We start from the raw sequence: 14204 nt of genomic DNA, 5'->3' as shown, positions 1-14204 counted from the left end.
CCAAATATCATGGAAAATGCCCTCGTGAAGTATTTTTGTCAAACGTTTGGTATTTTTAGATAAGATAGATGTTAATTGCGGACTGCTGTGGGTCTGCTAAGCAGATCTGTGCGATATCCATAGAAAACCACGTGCGTATCAGTACAAGTATGGTACACGGTATGGTGCAGTGCAGTTCAATTTAAGATCTCAACTCGTTGACTTGGTCGTATACAACATGCGACTTCTACCATCTGATCTTTGAGATTACCGTATGTGCAGGTCTAGCTTATTAAATGGTACTCATGCAAAGTTTGCTCTATTTCCTATTAGTATTTGCAAAATCGCACAGATCTGCTGGTAGACCCACAGCAGTCCGCAATTAACATCTATCTTCTCTAAAAATACCAAACGTTCGACTAAAATACTTCACGAGGGCATTTTCCATGATATTTGACCCGGAAGGCGATACATTTTTTCACGATTTCTCACTTCAAAACTAAAAATAACGGTAAAAACTTACCACGACTGCTGCCTTCGCATCGACGTTATCCTAGGCCGCCATGTTGAAACGGCATGTATGACGGGAAAAATCGTCAAAATTGCGTCTTGACAATCTAGCTTTTGTCATCAACTATCTGTGTTTTACATCTCATAGGTGGGACTTCGTAGCTTAGCTATCTAGAATTCCATCCTGACGATATGGACCGTACGCTTTGCTAATATTTCTTACCTAGGCCTGAGACTGGTGAACGTGCAAGCCCACACAAAGGTAAACACTTGAATGGTGGAAGGTTGCACGTGTATAAAGTGAATGGAAAATCACTTCTCACGGAAACAAAAACATTGATTCCGTCTGTAATGTCGGTCAGAAGTGACCGTGGCTGACAAGTGCACACACAGCTTGATAATTATGTCCAATTACTGCGATCATGCTCACAATAATGAAATCACTTTTGATGAGGGATCAATAATCCGTTAGTTTACAAGTTGAAGTTTGCGTTTAGCAACCAATGCTTCGATAGAACTCGATACATATACGAACACGTTAACAGACACAGGTGTGGTTGTCTTCAGTAGGCTTGGTTGACACGACATGTAACCTTGGCTAGGTTACATCTTTTATTTATACCCTAGGTCAATTCAGGTCATTAGACAATAGTTCAGTCACTGACTGTACACGGTTGCCTAGGCCAATAAATCAATACGTGCTTAGCAAAGCGTAACTTGTCAGAAATGAAAAGATGTCATACGCAGTGAGCTTAATGGTTACGTGCTTTTCTCATCAGCTGTACATGGTAAGATTGGTTTTATGTTCAAAGGGTACACTCTGAACGTACAGTATAAGCTTAGGAAGTATCGCCTTTAAAAATCATTGATTTATCAACAGCAGAAATTCTCAATCATTTCGAGATATTTATACAGAGGCTATTATCAGGACACGTGTCAAATTCTTTTAGGCCAGGAAGAAAAAATAAATTGTTCATCGGAATCGCCGCTTCTACTTTGGCATGTTTGGATTTTTTTTTTGATCGCGGCAAATTCTTACTTCCGCATTACAAATATTTTTTAGTACTGCCGCTGGTGGCGCCCTACACTTTGTCGGGTTTTCGCGGGCACGGGATTTTGAATGAGACTTCCGACGACGTGTTTGGACTTAGTTGACCCCCAACACGTTTTGTGACGTCTGAATTTGGCGAATCACGACGCAAAGTGGGTCGATTTGGCCAGAAATTTCCTCGTTTTGTAAAGGTTAGTACATGTCACATTATGAGTATTAATTTGATCGCCAACATTCGACGTGATGGCCAACAGTTAGTTCCAAAGACGCTATTCAGTGTTTGTCCTGATATTACGTTCGGCGATTTGTTCAACAAGATCGTGACAGCAGATGGACGGTGCATCCGATTGAATGAAAATTGCATCGAAAGTATAAAAATTTGCGGCAATGAAAAAAACACATGGTTGCGTCGATGTTAAAGTACGATCTGAATGATGACTATATAACTCCGATCACAGTACAGTGTTGTTAGACCATTGTGTAAAATGTGTAGAGACAGTGGTAAAGAGGCCAAAACATGGGGCCAAAGTACTCAAATGCTAGTCCCACCAGGACAATATTAAAAGACAATACTGAATTGTTGGATTTCAGTGATTTGCTGTACATTTCAGTTTTATTCTGAGAGAATGTTGAAATACTCAGAATATGTTGTGCAAACACTAACTGTGAATGTAATGGCCTATGTTATTGTTGGGAAATATAGTATTGAATTTAGTTACCAATATCAGTGTTTCTTATCTGAGATATTTCTGGTAAAAAGGTAAACAATTATCTTGCCTTGTCTGCATCTGTGCAAAAATGCCAGAGAACCGCGTTTACCTTCGGCCTAAAAAAAATTAAAAAAAATTTCGCTCGCCGCTCCTGGGACTTGGTCCAAAAAATCTGATGAACAAGATTTTTTTTCTCTGGCCTTAATTTTATATGTCGTTTTACACGTCAAGAGCTAGGATTTTGTATCACATAGGGGATTCATATGGGAAAGCTATATAATTAATGTAATCTTAGCGAAGAATCAAACTTTCGTGGTCAGTAAACCAAACACTTCGTAAATAATACTTATAATTAAAGCTGCAAGCAGCATCGGCGGGGCCCGAGCGCTCGCAACGGTTGCCAGAATAAGCAAGGGAAATAATGTTTATAAATAAGTGTTTTTATATGCAAGAAAAATCTTTATTTTGTTGAATTTATCTAACAAAATGCACATACTTATGATGATATGAGTAAAAGTTCAGTTCAGATGGCATGATGATTATGGAGAAGAAGATTTTTATTTATTAAATTGAAATTTACGAAAATCTAATATAGCGGCTAAGGTCGTGTGGCCGCTCACGACTTTATCAGCAATGTTTAGTTGTCAGTGAGCAAGCATTCTACACAAGACATTGAAGTAGATTTGCCCTGTGATTTTTGAGAAGAAGACATTTGCTGATTTCACATAATGCAAAATGGCCGCCAGGTCATGTGACCATGTGGAATTCAAAGATAATTGTGCAAAAGTAGCGATATGATCCTATAAGGCCTGCAAGTTTGAGAAATTTACTTACATATGCAGTCATGGAGTTCTATGTTGATAAAGAAATGGCAGAATAAGAAGAAGTAGTTTAGCAATAACAAGAGGTACTCACGCCCAAGTGGGCTTGGGTCCCTAAAGTAGCAATGACCGACAGGTCATGTGACCAGGTGGACTTTAAAATTATTTATGCACAAGTGTCTATGACCCTGTAAGCCCTTGAATTTAGAGCAGTTAGGGTACAGAGATTTAAGAGGTCTAGGTTTACAAAGAAATGGTAGAAGAAGAAGTGAAAGTCGAGCAATAACAATGGGGACCCATGCCTAAGTGGGCTTGGGCCCCCTAAATTTCAAAATTCTTCTTGACATAACCAACATGTGTTATATATACTATCTTCTACGACTAAACCTGTGTAAAGTAAGGGTAAAGGGCTGTGAGATTCTATATAGGCGTCACATTTGTGTGTGCCTTGTTTATATGGAAAACAATTGTCGAGACATCCAAAACAGGTTAAATTTTGATCATATTGTGCACAACTGGTTTCTTTCCATTGCAGCTTGTTCGATTAGATTTGAAAATCTTAAATCTCAAAGTAGTCGCTAGGTACTGATCACTGAACATGCAAGGGTTTAGGTTAATGACCAGAGAGATAACCCGTATGTTTGCCGTCTTGGTGTCAGACAATATCGTTTCAATGATCAATTCTCAGTTTGAAAATAATTACACTTGAATTGTTTTTTTTACCCTCAACCTTAGCCTGCCAGCAAATGCTCGTCCATCTCATCATTGAATTGTGCTGTATGATCCAAATATGTCATTTTATGTCGCTAAACACGTTTGCATTTTCGTTTTCATACGGCTGAGAACGTCTTTGTATAGTGCACAGTACACAGTCATTATTTAGATTTGCATAATAGTCACGTAAAAAGTGTTTTTGCTGAACCTTCCAAAAATTGATTTAGCGAACACGCCGCAAGATTTCCTTTTGAATTTGTGCATTGACAAGAATTGGTAATATCATTCAAATCCATGTCTGCAATTTTTTCTCCATTCAAATCATATGGCGCGACAACTTCTATTCCTTGAACCTTAGTCTGATACATTCAATTGTGCATAACAAAAAATCCCAAAGGCATATAGAGAAAATCACAGACATTTTGAAGGATATCATCATTGTTTTAAAAATTACTCTACAGTTTTGATATATATTAGGTATTCTTAGAAGGAATATGGAGCTGATGCACTTAAGGTTATAATCCAACTGCATATGCAATAACAGATGTGATTTTAAAATGGATATTGATCGACTTGTTATATCCCATGTTTAGGATGTGATCAGTTCCTACAAAATGTTGAGTCTCAAATAGTGTCTAATATTCTTTAGGATAGTGGTTTTGCGCCAAACACTAGTTAAGGAAAGTATCGAACCTGAACATTGGTACGATACGTTTAAACTTTTTGCAGTACTAAAGGAAATTGTCAAGACTATACAGTCAGGTTATAGTAGTTTTGTATAGAAAAAGTATTACCAATAACGTTTGTTCTGTACAGCTAACGGATGGAAGTTTCAGGAATCTCTTTTGTCAATACTATCTTTTCATGTCAAGGAATTACTATAGTAGATCTGTTTTCTCAAGAAAAGTTTATTCAGTGTTTATTGCTAATCTTGATTTCCCATCAGCTGTGCTACAACACAATTGATAATGTACCAGGTTAATATTATTCTTACACTTACTGTTTAGGCCTGCTTGCCTCTGTTACACTATGGCGGAAGGCGTAGCAAGTGGAAGTGGCTATGCAGGTGAAAGAGAGAGCAGAAAGAGAAAGTACGAAAATGGCAGAGATAGTGACGATGAGAGTAATACGAAAGGTCACGATAAACACCGGGAGGTTGGTGTGCAGCAGAAAGTGCAAGTAAGTTTGACGTTTTACTTGTGAGAAAACAATTAACTGATATATTATGAAATAACGTGTAAGTAGTTGGCGAAGAAGCGCACCCTTTCAGCATAATGGTACCTTAGTCTTTAGAATTATGTAATGATTATGAAATATGAGTTATATTGGCTGACTCTACCAAAACTGGCTATGACATTACAAAACTGACACATAAAATTCATTTTTAGTGCGGCTTGTTTATTTTATTGTACAGGCAATCTGCTTTACTCCGATGAATGAGTCGAAGCAGCCTTATATAGGTAAATTGTCACCAGACTCGCACCAAAGAAGTACAATGTACGTCCGTTCAGTGAATTGTGTCTGCTTTCGAGAGGCATACGAACAGGAGTCTCTGTGCATTTACTTTTGACACTTTCCCGGACTTGTAGTTTTCACAGCGTAAATGATGAACGTCTTAAATTTCACACCACATTGGAGCCAAACCGAAATGAACAAAATTCGTAACGACCAGTCAATTTTACGCCAAAAGGTCGTCAGGCGATATTTGCTTTATCATACATAGTAGAGCGGAACTTCTTCTCTAATTTCTCTAATGAAGATGCCTATGTTGATATCCTCGTGCACTCTTTACCATGTTTTCGTATACTAATCTCAGGCTATCATTGGATATACGACACCTACGATTCAATATCGGTAATAGGTGAATATCTTATATGTAATGTAGTAACCGACTTATATAATTTACTAATGTATAAACTTAGTAGCTTAAAGTGACGATATAGCATAGCTTTGATATAATTAGGCAATAATCTCCTGTAAAGTCGGACGTACACAATATTTTTGTACGGTGTGAGGCATGTAGCAAAAGTCACTAAGCGGGTACTCTATGGAGCGGATTGTATCAAAATTGAGAGTATACTCGCCTGCGAAGAGGTTCACACTATATCAAGTTTTGTTTCCGTTGCGGCCTGTAAATCCGTTTTTCTAAGCAGTTTTAGGCGGAAGCATAATCAAAATTTGAGTGACAGAGTCCATCAGCGCCTGGGACTGAGCATTGTTGCGTACTTGGCTATAGCAGTGGAAATTATGCAGACGATAAATAGTGGAGACGCCGATATAGAGAGGCGCAATCGAAAGATTTTCATGCAACTCGAAAGGCACGGAGGCCCTAAGCGACGAATAGGGTCTTGGCTAGTATTTCCACGACTTGCGCTCTCATTTGATCAGAATGAGGTATCGACGTACCTGACCCACCGAATACAATTTCCATGTACAGCTGTAGAAGTAATTCGTATCGTTCAATTTTGCTCTATAAATCATGTTCGCATAACCCTTACTTCAAACATGCTTCAGTACTTGTACCTAAGTGCACAGTTGTAGATAAATGTTGGCAAATAAAACCAAAATAATTGACGCCCACGTATGATAATATTTGCCGCCTTTTTATAACTGTCAATGTAAACGTAAATGAGTTACAGTTTCAAAGGCATTTCTGCATGTAATTTTATTGATGGTGTCCACCTAAATTTGTCACTGATCAACAGCAAAAAAAGGAAAAGAAAAGAAAAGAAACCTCAGTAGCATGATAGGTATAACTGGTGTATGATATGGTTGAAGTAAAATGGCAATAAACATACATGATACTGCTTAAATATTAAATCATTATGTAAACCAGACAATATATCTCCATGCTATATTATTATACCATATAATATTGGCCTTTGGGTAAATGCACGAACAGCTCAAGGACATTTTTGCAATTAATTTTTATTGATGGTCTTTCTCACTGATCAACAGGAAAATATGACAAGAAACCTCGTTAGAATGATACTAAAACTAGTGTACGATTTGGCTAAGGTGACGTGAAAATGGCAACAACCATACATGATACTGCTTCAATATCAAATAATTCATATCAAACTATCATGTTAACCAGGAGGTATACCCCCATGATACAAACTTATATCCTTTTTCCGAACCATTTTTTTCTGATTTAAGTTTCGACACAATAAACAAAATAGTAATTGTGTATTTCACGCACACTATTGGTACTTACTTATTTGGAAACATTCTATTCTGATGTCTTAATTTACAACTTCTGTTTTGCCACATAGAGAATGGCTACAGACATAATCCGCCCGGCAGCGCTTCTTGTAATAGACAGATGGGGCTCTCCGATCCATGGTGGCATTGCAGCTGCGTTGTATCTAATTATCGGACTACTAAAAACATGGGGGATAGTAATTTACTGTACAATTTTAGAAGCCAACGATAAAACAATCCGTGAAGCTGAACGTCTTGGAGTGAATTTAATTTTTCCTACGAGAAAACTCAAATATGAAGAATTACGACCGAATTATCTCTGGCTGGTAGCCCATGACACTTTCTTCCCACATTTGAACAAAATTGAAAAACTGAAGTTTGTTTTCGGGTTCGGACTAGTTTCGGCGTCGATCGCTATCGATATTAAAGAAACTCTGCTATCTGATGCTAAATATTGCCATGTCAATGTATGGTGTGAGGAAGAAGTACCAAACAACATGTTTACATACGATAAAGAATTCACTGACTCGAATTACAAATGGTTGGATCATCAAAACCAAAACGCTGACTTAGTATTGTCAATTGGTCGAAAAACGTTTGAATATTTCGACGACAGATTCGGCACAAAATTGAACATGCATATACTGCTGTTACCACTGCCAGATATCTATCATTTCGAAATTCAGACCACTGAGAAGATACCACATACACGCAATTTCCAAATTTTGACTCCAATCGAAAACTCTTATGCATCCGAGATTGCACACTATGATATACTTCCATATTCCATGAATTTAGTGGCAGAAAGCTACGACAATTTCGGCAAAGAAGAACCACCGAAGTGGAAAATTATGTGTATGAAAAAATATGATGACGAAACAGTCAGTGAGCGTTTAAAACCCCACCGTAAACTAAGGGTTCTTTGCGACGGCTTTACTAAGGAAAATTTTTCGAGCCAAATTAATTTTTCACACCTAGTCATACTACCACCGCTTTCGATAAATTCTTTAAATGTTACTCTGACAACAATAGCCAGGGGTAAACCAATCATTGTTCCCTTAGCGTCAGAAAGCGACTATTTCATTGAGAAATATTTTTCTGATTTTCGTCACAACATGGTTGTTGACATGAGCGGCAAATCAGACGAGTTGAAGGAAAAAATAGTCGATGTCATTAAAAACTATGCAACGCATCTGAATTATGCCTCCCGGGTCAGAGATATCATGAAGAATAAGGTGATGAAAGAAGTACAGAGAACGAACTCACAATTGTTCGATTATATTCAACAATGCGCCCAGCTGCCGGAAGAATCAACCGGCCATCTATCCAGAAAAGGTATGAACATCTCCTTTCTAAATAGGCTCATACACAGACACAGTTGCGAATAATCATATTAGCAATAAAGATTTTCTGGTCTACTAGCTTGAAGAACAAATGCACTGTGTCTACGCACTCGTAATGCACGCCCCGTGCAAAACATGACAAATGCACGTTTGTCAAGATGGCGAATGAACAAAGTGACGCTGCGTAATTGTAATTACAAGATTTCTTTGATAAAGTTCACTCTGTGATTTTTAGTGCTCAGTCTTCATTCCTGTCTGTGTTTCGATTTCTGTAATATATAGATACCGATACCACAAGGACAAGCACTTTTCCATCCACTTCGATGCAAGCTATTGTAGCTGATCAAAGTTCGCCTAGACAAAGTAGAAAACCCGGTAAGTTCATATGAAAACAAAGTGACGATGCCTTTGGTAATATTTTTGTGTAAAAATACTGAACCAGAGAGGACGAAAGGTCGTTATTAAACCAAACAGATGTATTTGAAAATCACAACACAAAATATGCCTTTTAAGTTCAAATTTTAGAGGCAGCCGTTCACCATAAAATCTTTGATACAGCCATGGTAATGAAAAAGGCGTCTCTGTAACAACAACTATCCGTCTTAAGGTTACTTTTACGTTAAACTTCTCAAATTTGACCAATAGAATAATGTATTAAAAGTGCAACGACTTGCAAACACGTGATTTTTAATCAATTTTAGCAAGATTAACAAGTATAAGAGTATAGCAAAACATAGATACAATGTGCATCTCAAGATGTTACTTGCCCTGGGCTAATTTTAATTTACCTTATAGTAAACAATGTTAAGGCAGTGAGTTCACGCCATCCTAGAATTAAATGGATCATGGGACTTTCTCTTGCCTTTAGGTTCCCTTGAGGTTCAAGTTGAAACCTCTTACGGTAGTGCAGTTGAAGGTTCGTCTATGGCAGTAGTTAATGAAAGATTTCATAAAATCGAGGGCAGCAGACCCGTAACCGAAGGGACAGGTAAAGTTCTGGGCGATACACACAAAGATGTCGACGTGGAGAAAGTTAAAGAAGGCTGTCTACGATACGTGACGAACTGTGGATCATTAGAAGCACTGGAAGCCCTGTGGAGTGAGTATATCAGTGGACGACTGGACAAAACCATCCATTCTACAATCATCACACCAACACTACTCAGCAAGATTCAAGCTCACTACCTAACCCTTGATATCTACATTCCAGTACAGGAGTATTTACTCTGTAAGAGGGAAATACCGCTATTGACAGGTAATGACTCCCTTTACAATGTGTTGAGTTTGATGTGGATCATATAGTAAGAAACCGTAATTTAATAAGCTCGTTGTTGGAAGTTATTACCAATTATCAACTCTGAATAATAAAAGTTGGCAATAAAAAAAAAACAGGGACAAACACATGTATTTCTAAAATATAAAAGCATTCAGATTTTTTTTATTTTATTGGCCCACACACATGTATCACCCAATCCACTGGAAGTTCGGCGTAAATATCAACAGTGCTAATAGTACACACGGAGGTATTCTCTCCACAGCTAACACTTTCGCCGTTTTCAAACTACAAAAAGCCTTATTATGCAATAAAAAGACACTAACACAGATCTCTGTGTAAAACAAGTAGTGAGCCTTATTTTATAGCGAGGCTTATCGGGCATGTTACCGTACACCGAGCAGATTAATTCGTAAACCTGCATGCTCCATGGATCTCTCAGATGCCGGGCGACCGACAACGACTAGGCGGTAGGGGAACAGGCCAATGCCCGAAGCCATGAGGACAAGCCCTTATTTATTGCAAACAAATCTGAGCGACTGAATTACCAACCAAGCCCAAAATTTGAGTTGTCCGTCATTTTGAAAAAAATCGAAAAATGCACTATTTCGACATTGCCTTGTCAATTTGTCAAATAATAATTTTCACACCGCATTTTCACTCTATGAAAATTTTATTTAAGAGATGGAAGAATTTCAATGAAATGGTTACCGACTGTTTCCATAGAAAAGTATCTATTCTTGAACAAATATTTTTTTGAAAATTTAACGACATTTTACTTTCAAGTGAAACGAGCTGCATCAAACGTCGAAAGTTCTGTGGATAAAAACATTTTGCAACACAATCACCGCAAGTAATTGATTCCAAGTCTGACATAGAAATATTAATGAAATGTATTGTCTTCAAACTGCGGTCAAGAAAAACTCACCACAGCTTGTTTGTATGCCCTATAATTATCACCCCTAATATCATATTTCTGTTGCAGTGCACGTCTGTGTGTTGATCGAGTCAGCTCTGTCAAGAGAGTTATAGCAGGGTCAGTTTTGGGCTATGTTTGTTTTGTGTATTTAGGTTTTGGTCGCGTTTGATTTGATCCTTTCCTGACTCCGATATATATTCTGGTGTTAGATTTTTACTGTGTTCTCTACACATTCCTCAATAGGTTCCAAGACAAGCCCACTCCGTCGACGCAGTGTTGCCGCAATAACTGAACTCACATGTGGACAACCTAGGAATGTTGACCGAAACCATACTGTGGACTGTCTAAATCTTGTACTTTCACAAATACAAATACGCCACGGTCAAAACCACTCCGGATTACTGTGTAGAGATGACCTTCAAATTCCCGAATTACATCACCATAGAATGACTTTTGCAACAAAACGCAACCAAGTACGACTGGATGTCCATGTGCATAGAGGAAAACTGCGGGAATCCTTCAGTAAAAGGGACAGAGTCGACTCGACTTTAAATGCTGCAGTCACTTCTATAAGTGAAACTATGAATGAAACAATCTCCGACTTCGTACATCTGAAAATACACTCAAGCAAACACTCAATACAGCAAAAAGCTGTCCTACACGAAGCCGGCCAGAAACTGCTGACGCAGAGGGAACACATCACTGATCAGGTTACACCTCTGAAGGAAAAGAGTGAAGCCAGGAATGTAGTCATCGATTGGTTACAGAGTGATTTAGAACGAGTTCATCGAGGTGAGTTATTTACCTAATTTGTCATACCACCATATTAATGTAATTTATAAATATTTCACAAAAAAATGAACATTACTCACGATTTCATCTTATTTATGGGACTGATCAGTTGCTTCAACAAGGGGTGGAAGCAGTGGATAAGTTTTTTGCGGATATCAAAAGTGGCTGACCCCTATTCTAACTTTCGAAAACAGGGTGACTCCCCTGAGATGAAGGCAAAAACCCGTGTAATATATATATATATATATATATATATATATATATATATATATATATATATATATATATATATATATATATATATATATTTATATATATAATCCCATGGTATTTTACTCTGTTTGACGTCATCGTATACGAGTGTTTTTCGCGGAGCCGTACAACTTCGAGAAGTTGTGCGTCTCCGCGAAAAACACGAGTATACGATGACGTCAAACAGAGAAAAATATCATGGGATTATATATTTATCACATGAACAGTCTTCTTATTTTTCTTTTGACGTAGTTGGATCAAAATTATCGTAACAAATTGCATGAATTTCGTCGCGATTTGTGTTTTACTTACGCGGATTACTTTCATTTAAAGAGTAAAGCGGCCCGTCACCCAGGAGATACTTTCATTCATAAATCCCATCAAGCTGAAATTTGCTACATTACAGGGTATCTCCACCAACCAGACGTACGGATTCGGTCACGTGAACGTGTCAATCATTGTCTCGCGCTGTATCGATGCCAAGACAAGTTGGCCATCGGCGGACATAGCTTTCACCGTGCTAGCGACGGATAACCATAGTATTCAGAGTTACTTTGAATATTTACAATTATATTTATGAAGTAAATGAGACGACACGATCCAAACAGTAATTCTCATTCCCAGAGATGCCGTTGCTTTCAAAATATCACACAAGTTTACGACCTTTGCGAGCGCGAAAGATTCCGTTCGATGACACACTCATTGCATGTAGTACGTAGGTGCCCGCAACGTTGCCGTCACCGGTCTCTGCCGTGCCGGTGTCAACTCGTCAATCCCGATCTCGGTCATCAATGTTTTCGTCTTACGAACTTTGATGTTTGCATTGACACATATCTCGTCCATGGATACATCCTAATTTTGTTGACGGAAACTCTGTTTTGAGTGTTGTCTGAGTCAACTTTCGAAGTACAGGAAGTACATGGGATTCCACAGCGCTGCACACAGCTCGACAGCTTATGTCGTCACAGCATTATACCGCGCTGCAAGTTTGATTCCGAGCGAGACTTTACGGAGTTTTTGTGTGATTAAGGAAATTGATCTGATTGATCGTTGTTAGTCGAATGACTTTAGGCTTGTGCCTCCTATGTTGCTTTCCCGTAGATTATACTGTACTCATTTATTCAGTTTGAGGTGTAGGTTTCGGTTTTATCGCCAAGGGATCGCCTGGTACGACGTCCACACGACTCGACTGGAGCCGAGACGTTATAATACTGACCTAATAAAATAACGATCGTCGGTATCTCCATTCGATTCTCGGAAAAGCTATTGTTTTAGCGACTTGAAATTTCGTTGGACAAATATGCCTTCTATGTTTCCATGTCTGGATTTATCGGGTCACCTTTTTGTAAAAATAACCTGCGAGCTAGCACGGCATCGATCACAACAAATCTGTTCGTATCGCGACGTATGATGACAACGGTACCATGAAAGAAAAAAGTTCCGGTTGATGACGTACAACAGGGGTAATTCGGATTTCTTATCCGTCCTGTTCTACGTCACACAGGTGGGAATTCGGGCCAGTTCATGTGATAAATATATATATATATATATATAATATATATATATATATATATATATATATGTGTGTGTGTGTGTGTGTGTGTGTGTGTGTGTGTGTGTGTGTGTGTGTGTGTGTGTAGATAGATAGATTTAAACAGTTGTTCTGTGGGTTTTTTAAATTGTTGACATAACAGTTGTAATATGGAAATTTCAAAGTGTCAATTTTAAAGTTTGAATACAGTATTTTGAATGAGCTGTGAATGTATTCCACACTTTCTATGTATAACCAGATGTCCAGAACTATTGTACGTAAATGGATGTCAATGACAAAATAGCAGTACTCAAAAACTTAAGTGGGTATTTAGACTGTTGCAAGCCATCCAATTACATCTCTTGAGAAGCCCCACAGAGCTATTTCTATAAGTTGTAGCCAAATCTGATGTACACAGTGTCTGAGAGGACTTATTCTTTTATCGTTGAAACTATAAAAGCACAGCTAATAATGACAAAAACAGCATTTTGTTAACTGTGATTTTAGTCATGTGAAAACACCTTTTATTTGAAAACCTGTGACAGGAAGGAAAGTATGTAGTTGCATCAATCAGAACGAACAATATCTTGTCATTTTTCTCTTTCTAAAATATGGTATCAATGCATTGACAAATATTAGTGCACGTTGCTTTCTTATACTGAATTCTCATAGAGAAAACAGAAAAGGATCAGGATTTTATCATGTTTTTCATATGAACTCAATATTTCATGATGATTTTTACACTTTGCAAGGGTGCATCTTGCCATATGAAATTCATCAGTTTTGGGTTTCATCCGTGAAATATTTGCTTTAGTTGGTCCACTATATAAAAAATAGCCTCAGATTTATTTCCTTGATCAAATTTCACTATAAATTGATACCAAATATGAATAATTTACTTTAACAATTTTTTTTAAATGTCTTGCAAGGTGTGAACAAAGTATATGGCTTAGGTTGTCCATACAGACTTGTATACCCAACTGCAAAGCTATCAGACAAGCAATATTTGAGAAGACTTTTTACCAAAATTGGCAAAAATTGCCCCCAAAATACAAAATTAAGCATTTCCAGACTGTATGAAATTATGTCACTAAGGTCATCCTAA

The 14204-nt window shown here is 37.8% G+C and overlaps 1 protein-coding gene and 1 long non-coding RNA gene across 4 annotated transcripts in view; both read left to right on the top strand.

Moving 5' to 3' along the window:
* Positions 1-14204, top strand: part of LOC139129659 (uncharacterized) — a 152134-nt gene that overhangs the window by 925 nt on the left and 137005 nt on the right. For all 3 annotated transcript variants that reach the window (XR_011551637.1, XR_011551636.1, XM_070695332.1), the window contains exons 2-6: positions 4793-4964; positions 7061-8324; positions 8615-8707; positions 9201-9587; positions 10768-11316. Coding sequence is in view for 1 of the 3 variants with exons in the window: in XM_070695332.1 (XP_070551433.1) it covers positions 4815-4964; positions 7061-8324; positions 8615-8707; positions 9201-9587; positions 10768-11316 (2443 nt within the window). In the remaining 2 variants the exon portion in view is untranslated. The remainder of the gene's footprint in view (positions 1-4792; positions 4965-7060; positions 8325-8614; positions 8708-9200; positions 9588-10767; positions 11317-14204) is intronic.
* The window catches only part of LOC139129666 (uncharacterized), a 396232-nt gene that overhangs the window by 325018 nt on the left and 57010 nt on the right, over positions 1-14204 (top strand). The gene's annotated exons all lie outside the window — the stretch shown is intronic.

The sequence above is a fragment of the Ptychodera flava genome, chromosome 3 (genome assembly GCF_041260155.1).
Source record: "Ptychodera flava strain L36383 chromosome 3, AS_Pfla_20210202, whole genome shotgun sequence".
Classification (NCBI taxonomy): domain Eukaryota; kingdom Metazoa; phylum Hemichordata; class Enteropneusta; family Ptychoderidae; genus Ptychodera; species Ptychodera flava.
The sequence above is the reverse complement of the archived record's forward strand: the minus strand, read 5'-3'. Positions and strand labels throughout refer to the sequence as shown.